The sequence below is a fragment of the Chinchilla lanigera genome, unplaced genomic scaffold (assembly GCF_000276665.1).
Source record: "Chinchilla lanigera isolate Chin_1 unplaced genomic scaffold, ChiLan1.0 scaffold00091, whole genome shotgun sequence".
NCBI lineage: Eukaryota > Metazoa > Chordata > Mammalia > Rodentia > Chinchillidae > Chinchilla > Chinchilla lanigera.
In genome coordinates this window covers 8,088,068-8,097,594 of record NW_004955492.1, presented here as the reverse complement: position 1 = coordinate 8,097,594, position 9,527 = coordinate 8,088,068, and the positions used below count along the sequence as shown (strand labels likewise).

Sequence of the window (9,527 nt, the reverse complement as noted above, 5' to 3'; positions counted from 1 at the left end):
CCGGCCCCAGCAGGGTGTGGCTCAGCCGGCACACTCTCGTGTGGCTCTTACTATTACCGCCCTGGCCAACGGAAAATTTATGTCTCTCCACGGCGCAGCAGTCCCTGGTGGTAGAAGCTGACCTTGCTCACCCTGCAACCTTGGAGCTTAGTGTCCCCTCAGGAGCTCAGTAAAGGCTTTTCAATGACTTTTGTCTGCCACGTGTGGTCCTCTAAAGACCAGAGCACAGCTTGATTGTCCTGTGGAAAATCCTGAGGACTCCTGTGGGTCCCTGTGTGGTGTAAGTACATGTGTCCCCCAAGGGCACATTTGCTAAAGATGAATCCCCGCTGTAAGACATTAAGAAGGGGGACATTTAACATAGTATGGTATTTAGAGGTGGAGCCTTTGGGAAGTGATTGGGATTGGTTGCAGTCATTGGAGTAGAGTCCCAGTGATTGAATCCTGGTGGCTTTGTAGGAAGAGAGGAACTAGAAGACACACACAGACGTGCATGCTGTCTCACGCTCTGTGACACCTTGAACTGCCTCCGGACACGGCCAGTAAGACTGTTGTTGCCAGATGAAGCCCTGACCTTGGACTTCCAGTACTAGGAGCTGGAACTTCCTTTCTTTATAAAGATGCTCAGCTTCAAGGATGTTATTACAGTGACAAACGGTGTGGACTAATACAGCCCCCGGAACCCCTCATCTCTGGGAGTAGCATCAGAACTCAGTACATGCGGCTCAGAAGCAGGGCCTCAGGGTCACTAAACTGGACCAGTTATGCTGTTCATTCACAGAGTCTCCTGGTTCCTGTTGATGTCTGTCCTCTTCCTGGGTGCCTCTGCCTTCAGGAAGTCTTTTATACAGAAGGTTCCATTCCCACCCTGCTGCTGAGGAGGGGACAGTTCCTGAGGTGTGAGGACTTGTAGCCAGGTGGCAGCTGCTATGGTGGGTATGGAGGGGCAGGTGAGGACCAGAGCAGGCCTGCCCGCTAGTGAGTGCCTAGGGACCCTGTATTCCTGGGCCTCCACGGCAAGGGGAAGGTGTGTGGGCCGAGGAAGGTGGGAGTAGACAACTGCAGAGAGTAGTCGGGGGCAGAGAGAGAGATGGGAGAGAAAGCCACTGGTTTTATTAAAAAGCATTACATGTGGGACAAACCAAAAGGTAACTACTTCTTCAAAGGTCTGGAGAGTGAAAGTCTGTAATCGCTGAGATCACTTATAGGGTGTTTGAAAATTACTTTTGGTTTACAGAAAAGCTTGAAGCATAGGCATCACGTGTTGTGAAAACTATTTTACTCCCTACTTGAAGTTGAAAAGCACATGCTTCTTGGATTCCTTTTACTGTCCTGTAACGAAGTGTACAAAACTGAAGGGAGGCCCAGGCAACTGGGCTCCTCTGGCTTCTGACATAGGATCATCCGGGCTCCACAGTCTTCTGGGAAGCAGGAGGGGGTGCACGGCAGCCATGGGCAGCAGTCAGGGGAGCCTCAGGCAGAAGAGCAGCCTCAGAGCAGGGGAAAGATGGGAGAGGAGACAGTGAGGCTGCGCCAGGGGCAGGGCCGAGACCAGGCAGCTATAGGTGTCTGGCCCCAGGGCCCAGGCTGGTTTCCTTGACCTCCACCATGGCTGCAGGCCCTGGTGCTTCTACCAGAGGTCTTTCTCAGGCCCTCCCACTCCACAGGGGAGCACTAGAGGCAGTGTGATATGTCTGAGTGCCTTTCAATAAGCTTTGTTGAAGAAATAACCACATGACAAGATACCTGAATTAAATCACAATTAGTACATGGGGGGCATATACTTCACACTGTAGAACCCAGAATTTAGTGTGTGGCATACAAATTTGTAAAAACTTACAGCAAGGGTGCCTTAGTGTGCAACCCACAGCGTTACAAAAGGGGCCGTCGCTGTGACATCGCCCAAGGGCTGGCGACCTGTGCAGTTCCTGATGCAATTAAACACCCCCCACCACGATGCTTAACTGAAAACTGAGGAAAACATAATGAAGTAATGGTGAAAGTGGAAATCTTAAACCGCCACTTTCTGGGGTCACTGCCCACGGCTTTCCTCGTCATCACCAGCGGCCGCTGCCCTGGGGTGAGTGGTGCTTCCTCGCCTCAGAGGGGGCACCTGGAAGGCTCCTTCTCAGTCGTGTGCTTATCACAGCTGGGGCTCAGTGGTCTTTCCTCCTGCCTAGGGTCAGGTCCTAGCCAGCGTCCACCCAGGCGCACAGCCTGCAGTCATGGCCACCTCCGCCTGGCCCTCGATGCTGGCCACTGCTCCCCACCAGGCTCGGCCTGGGAGCCCCTCAGCCCTGCCTGCATCCAGGTGATCAGGAAAGCCAGAGGCAAGTGGCTGGTCCCCTTGGGTCGGACTTCACCCCCTCATCACCTCAGTCTTCCCACCAGCACCCCTGGTATTGGTTTCTGTGTGGGCCCCCATCCTTGCCCTCCTGGGCTCCCTAACTGGTCACTGTCTTGTCACAGGGTGGGCCAGGCCTGGACAGAAGGGACCCACAGCGCCTGGTCTGTGCCAAGTGGATGCTGTGCTGTGGGGCAAGGGACTTAAAAAGCAACTGGCACTGTGGCATAATGTCGAGAGGGACCGAGTGACCCAACATGGCTTCCAACAACACTCCCACCCCAAGCCTGTGGCCCGGAACTGCAGCCCACACCTCACAGTGTCTGCGGTTGTTCTGAGTGCACCTCCCACCCCGTGAGACAGGACACGCCCTGACCTCTCCCTGTCCCTCCTCAAGGCCAGTGGAGATGAGGTTTTTAAAGAGAGCAAATCCAGCCGGGTGTGGTGGCACATACCTATAACCCCAGCATTTGGGAGGCTGAGGCAGGAGGATAGCGGTGAATTCAAGACCAGCTTGAACTATCAAGACCAGCTTGAACTACATAGCAAGACCCTGTCTCAAAAAATAAATAAACCAAAAAATAAAGAGTAAATCTAGGGGAAAAAGCAATTAGAAAGCTAGTCTCACTGCCTAATTACTGAATGTTGACCATTCTGTATATATTCAGAGGTGGAAACTGAGACTTGGAGGGACCGATGGCCAGGACTGACCACCCACAGCAAGGTCTCTGTGCAGGGCCACAGGACGCCTCTCGCCCCAGTCCACTCCAGATACTGCCCACGGCGGGTGAGGTCCCCTCCACTTGTCTTCATCTCCAAACCTATACACAACAATCAAGCTTCCAGATACCTAGAGATTAAAAAAAAGTAAATTTTTATCTGTTGTGAAGTAACCAAGAAGACGAGATTGTACAACCCAACACCTTCTAGCAGTCTCCTTACAGAGATGGACTTGGCTGCACACGGAATGGCAGGTGAACGCGCTTCCTGCTGCAGGCGGGGGAAGGAAGAAGTGATCTCGGAAGGCAACTCCCAGCCTGTGCTGGAGACAGCGGCCAACTCACCCCACGGAGCTCAGGGTGGGAAACGTGGCTGGACTCCGGGGGACAGGACACACGTGCCCTGAGGACTGAAGGATCGATGGTCGCCGGTGGGCACCTGGCGAGTCTGTCTGTTAGTGTTTTATGGCAACAGCCCGAGTACCACCTTGGAACCTGATACTTGTGTCTCTTATTGGGAGACCGGTATACTTAGATGAGAAAGGGTTGTGAGCTTTCAAAGATGAGACCCACACAGAAGCCACACGAGAGGACGAGTGACAAGAGGGTGAAAAGCGGAAAACTGAGGCAGCGCTCCTGACAAAGGCAGGTGTTGGGAAGACAGCCGGGGCTGCAGAGATGCCCCAAGGTATAATGCTGCTGGACTGGGGTCTTCTCCGGGTTCTTGGTCCTAAACAATCGAGCAGGACATCTGAGTAGCAATAGGAGCAGTGACTTATCTGAAAGAGAAAAGACCATCTACAGTCCACAGAGTGGGTGCAGGGCTGGAGAAGAGCTCAGGGCTCCAGGGGGGCGTGGTGTGGGACTGAGGAGTCTGAGGCTTGACTCATCAGCCCCCCAAGGCTTCTGACCTTTTATGGCCCTTAGAGGAGCTGTCGTGGCATCCAAAGCCCAGGAAGGGGCCTGCTTAGTCAGTGACATGGTAATTAGGATTGGGGTGGCCAAGGGTGGCAGAGGGTCCCTAGGTACGAGCCCTGGACTTCTGTGTATGAACTAAATTACCTGATTACTTTCTCTCATTGTACTCAGAGTTGGGTGTCCTAGTCCTGGGCTAATGTTTAACTCCAGAGGTGGCTCTAGTTCCAGAAAGTGGGCTCCAAAGGTGGCTGCCCCGCTTCTTTCTCCAGCCTTATTCTCAGCTTCTTCCTGCCTCAGTCACAGCACTGGTATCTCTGGACAGAGGTCTCTCCACAGTGGGCAGTGGGGACCCTTTCCTGGTCACTGTAGCAGACTCCTTTGGTCCTCTGACCATGCCAGGCTGGGCTTACTGAGATGGGAGGAGCCCATGCGGAGAGCAGGATTCTGACATCCAGCTAGTGCAAGGGTCGAGGCACCCAGGGGATCAGTGTGGCGCTGAGCAGAGAGCTGCCTGATCCAGACCTGTCGCTCTGCTGACAACTCCACAGCTGGACTCCCCGGGGCCATGAGGTGAGACCAGGGCTGCTGGCACAAAGGACTCATCCCTGTCCTAAACTTATCTGAGATGAACTTTGGCTTCAGCAGGCTGCTGAGCCAGATACACACACCCCTCTGTGGAGGATGAGAAAAGCACCCAAGGGAAGGGGCATTGAACTCGCAGTGACCGACTACCGTTTGGTTCCCTCCCATGAGGCTGTGGAAAGGAAAAGGTACGCTGTGCAGGCCCTGAAGAAATGCAGGGTGAGGCCCCTCTTCTCAGAGACCAGGACGGCAATGGTTGCCGTGGGAGGACGCAGCCTCATGCAGGCAGCCTGGGTGCCACAGGGCTCCCCGTACCTGCCTCACAGGGAGAGAGCACGGCCCGGAGTCCTCTGAGCCACACAGCATGCTTTGCCCGTCAGCCTTTCAGACACTGTGCTCTGACCAGTGGAGGTGCTGCATGGGGAGGGGTGAGCCCAGCACACAGGGTCACCATTCTCGTGGGCCATGCCTGAGGTCCGTCCCGGGGCCTGCCTTCTTCTGCTTCTTGTGTTCTTCAAAGTTAATTTAACTTTGGTGGCCAGGTCTTACCTGATTAGTCAATGCCAGAGTGACCAGGACACTCAGATTTTCCCACGACTCACCTGGGTTTTGAAACATGGGCCACTGGTCACTGGAGGACGCTGTTCAACACAGGCTCTGAGGAGCAAGTATGTGGGGAGCGTGGAACCGGTAAGGAAAACTCTGGAATTCACCTAAGTCACTCCCTAGCCCCACACCCTACCGCAGTGAGGGTCCCAGGGCAGCTTTCCCTGGGGGAGCCCAGAACCTTTGGTTTTGTCCTGCGTGAGGGCCAGGAATCTCATACTGATTCTCTTCTAGCCTCACAGCAGGAATGAGTTTGGCACAGTGGTGGGACCTGAGCAGAGAGGGGTGTCACTGGCCCCACCGATGCCGCCCTGTCTCACGACAACCACTTACATAGCTACTGCGGGTCTGGAGCTGAGTATCTCCCAAAGCCCCTCTGCTACAGACTTGGTGCCCAGCCAATGGCACTACTGGAAGAGGGTGGGGCCTCATGAGGAGTTGGGTCACTGAGTGTGTGGCCTTACAGGGGACACTGGGACGTGGCCCCTCCTCTCTCTCTGCTTTCCAGCCACCACGATGCTCTGCTCTACCACAGCCTGAAGCAACAGGGCCAAGTAACCCTGGGCCAAGTAAAACCTGCGAGACATGAGCTGTGGATAACCTTTCTCTTCAGCTGATTATCTCAGGTGTTTTATCCCAGCGACAGAAAACTGACTCACACAGGGCCTTTCCTTGTCACCAGGGATGGCCAGTGTCCACCTCAGGGCCAGGAGACACTGGGGCTGCTTGGCAGCGGTTCCTAAATCAGGTCCTGCGGGTTGACCTAATCTGTACCACACACCATTTTGTCCTAGAAGGAGAAAGAAACTTTTCCCCCTGCACACACTCCTGACTGTGAGTCCTCTCAGCCTCCCCTCAGCCCAAAGCGGTGCTTTCTCATCAACAGGAAATAGGGGCACAGAGCCAGAGGGAGCACCACCCCATGACCAGTCTACAGCTGCCCAGGAGTGCAGTGTCCCCTCCTGCCAACCTGGAAGACACATAGCATGTGGAGGACAGCCGAGAGTGCGCGAGAAGGCAGGCCTGGAGGTTCCTCAGGAATGGGTACCTAAATGCCTACATGGTCCCCACTATGCGGGGGTAATGTTTGCCGACCCCAGTGGGCACCCGAAACCGTGGGTGGTGCTGAACCCTGTGTGTACAGACCTCGGATAAAATGTAACTTATGAGGTAGGCACAGTAAAAGGTAAACAATAATAAAATGGAACAATTATAACAATATACTATAATAAAAGCTGTTTAAAACCTAGGAATTGTTTATTTCTGCAATTTTCTATGTAATATTTTTGGATTGCAGCTGATCTCAGTTAACTGGAACTGTGGATAGGGCTGTTGCCCTCCCAAGAGGACCACTGTCACCAGCTCTGCTGCTCTGAGTCACCACTTAGCTGATCTTCTCTCAAACTGCTCAGGGGGCCATGGTACCCAGAACGCAGGCTCACATGCACCAGGCTGTCCAGCACAGCGGCTTGTGTTTTTGTCCCTGGCTTTTCAAACAAATCTACATATTAACAAAGAATCAACATCTAAATAGACTTTTATTTTTATTTTACTTATTTGGACAGAAAAGAAAATTCATCGGCTTTTATTAGTCTCCCTAAGTATCGGAAACACATGAACTCAGAAATAGTGGACCTCGTAGAAAAGCATCACAAATTAAAAATATATTTCTCCATGTGGTAAAAGTGCTTTCAATCCAATTAAAGGGCACGGCAAGGGTGTTTTGAAACACAATCTAAAATTTGGCCTACAATCCGTGGCATCAAATTCAAACCACAGCGTGGGGGCAGTCACGTGACCAGATGGGGTGTGGCGGGAGGTGGGAGCATGCTGCCGGCACCGCTGGGGGAACCACGCGTGAACAAGGAGAAACGTCCCAAGCCTGAGTAGAATAGATTCTGCATTTGTAGAAATGAGGTGGTTACGTAAACAGGGCTGGAAGGAGACCAGATAATTCAGAAGCCCCTTGCTCTTGCTGTGGGACAGTCAGGCCCCTCAACCACCTTCAGGAGGGCTGGGACGAGCCCAGGTCTTGGGAGATGCCCCTGCCCAACCTGGGGTCAAATCCCACCCAAGCCAGGACGTGACCACAGCCCCAGGCTGGGGCTTTCCAAGGCCAGCTGCACCTCTCAGGGCAGCAGAGGCTGCCAGGGTCACTGCACGGACAGGACTATTAGCAGAGGGTCCTCAGGAGAGCACTGTGTGTTTCAGCAATGCTACATAGTTTTTCAAAACAAGTAACTTTGCCAACAATGACATCTGTGACGAAGCTCATGCCTGCAACCATGGTGTCCTGGGAGCCAGTGGCCCTTCTCACCCGCGGCAAGCACAGACACAGACTGTGGTCATGCAAGGGACAGTGAGGGGTGCAGGCAGGAGAGGGGTCACCTCCCTGTTACAGTAGACCTTAAGCGACAGTAAGAAAATAACCTGAAGATATATTTAAAAATAAAAAAACACCATCACCCTTCACTGCAGTCCTGGTGGCTCCCTCTCACCGCCACCCCTACCACCCCCACAGAGGACAGGAGTGGACGCTCGCCATCCCATCTCTATGTTTTAATGGCACCGGTTGTGTTTCTTCTTCCAAGAGACTGCTAAGCTGCTGGCAGGAAGCGACTGCTGGAAAACTCCCTCCTCCCCCACACACCTGCGCCATCGTTTGTCCTCAGCTCTGGGAGCTCCTGCATGACCTTGAATGTGTCCTCCTGCAAGGCAGGTGATCTCAGCGTGCCAGGCTCGTCAATCGCTGACGCCTTCTGTGGCCATGGCCCTCCCTATGGCCACCTGCACTCTGCCCACAGGCTCTGCGGGTGTCTGAAGATGGGCAGGGCACTTGCGAAGGAACACGTCTTCACACACGCGGTCTCTGGTGGCAGGCGACAGTGACGGCGGGCTCCCTCCTCCTCCTCCTCCTGCCACGCCTGGGCCTGCTTGGCCTCAGGGAGCTGGAGACACATCCTCTAGGCCCAGCAGCTCCCTGACAAGTCTCTCCCCGAACTGTGCCCGGCTGTACCTGCTCATGTGGTAGGCATCTGACATCTTGTATAGGATGTAGGCATTATTGACGGCAATGCTGATGGCAAACCAGAACACCTGCTGCCAGGTCTTGTTGGGTTTGTGAGAGATGAAGTACCTGTGGGCAAGGGGCCGAGATGGAAGGCCGTGGAGCATGCGCTCGAAAGAATGCCCTGAGGCCTCGGACCCGGCTTCGGGGCTGTCACAGGCTCTCCTGGAGGTGGGGGCCTAGGGACTAGGGTAGGGTGGGGCAGGGCTCTAGGGCTGTCACAGCGAATTCTACTAAGACAAAGATAGGAAAATGATGCCTCTCAAGATATCAGAATGCACCAGGGTCACTGCAAAGCTGGACAGGGATGCAAGTGTCCTGGGACAGCTCACTGCGTGGCCAGCCCCGGCAGCCCCACGCTTCCCACTCCATGAACACTCCCCATCCCACAGCTTAGGCCTACAAACTCCACCTTCCAGGCACTGTCTCAGCTCACTGTGCTCATTCTCCACCCGTGCGTTCATCTCTGTGCCCACACAAGGTGTTTGAAAACCAGGGTCCTCAGTGCCACACCATGCCCAGCACAGGGGAGGCGCCCACAGTCTATCCTGAATAAATGCCAGTTTCTCTGTAACAACCTGTGGAAACAGCCAGGACCAGGCATGGAGCACCTGGCTCATGTGCCCAGGGTGTGGGTTCCCTCTGTAGCTAGGTGAAGGTGTGCAGAGAGAGCCCGGCCCTACTTCTCCCTCCCACTGGGAAAAGGGCAGATGTGGGTGCCCCTCAAAGAGCCGGGCACCCATGTCTGTGGCTCAAACTGTGGCTCAACCACAGTTTTCCCCTGGACCCTAGGGACACTGTGATGACGTTCTGTGGATGGCCTGCCACATGCATGGAGTGTATCCTGTGTCTACACACTGCTATGTCCTCACCACAGCCCACACCAGGTCTTAGGTACCAGGTCTTAAGGTTGGTGCCTCAGGGGCCATGGGTGTTGGGGACATGACTGCATGGAGGGGGATGCTGGGCAGTGGACAAGAGAGGAAGCCACAGGCTTCACAGAGGTGAGCAGTGTAGGCCGGGCCCAGGGCTCTGTGAGCCTGAGCTCCTAGAACTCACATGGTAGAAGCTTCTGACTCTCCAATACCCCACTGTGACAGCACCACCCTCATCCAAACACCAGAGCACTTACTTGCTGTACTTGTCATCGTATCTGCAGATGTAGCTGAGGTGGGCGGCAAAGGCCTCTACAGCCAGGGGACAGGGGATCTCTCCGCTCCTCCTCTTAATGATGACACCTGCAGGAAGACAGCGCTCAGTCCTGCCTGCTCCCGAGCCACCTGCAAATGGG

General features: G+C 54.4%; 1 protein-coding gene across 1 annotated transcript in view; it reads right to left on the bottom strand.

Annotated features, from left to right (window-relative positions):
- Positions 1-6,696: 6,696 nt before the first annotated feature.
- The window catches only part of Pgbd5 (piggyBac transposable element derived 5), a gene marked incomplete at its 5' end in the record, with an annotated part of 58,679 nt that continues 55,848 nt past the window's right edge, over positions 6,697-9,527 (bottom strand). Inside the window, 2 exon segments of the mRNA XM_005404993.2 lie at positions 6,697-8,305; positions 9,369-9,474. Of these exon segments, the coding sequence (XP_005405050.2) occupies positions 8,110-8,305; positions 9,369-9,474 (302 nt within the window).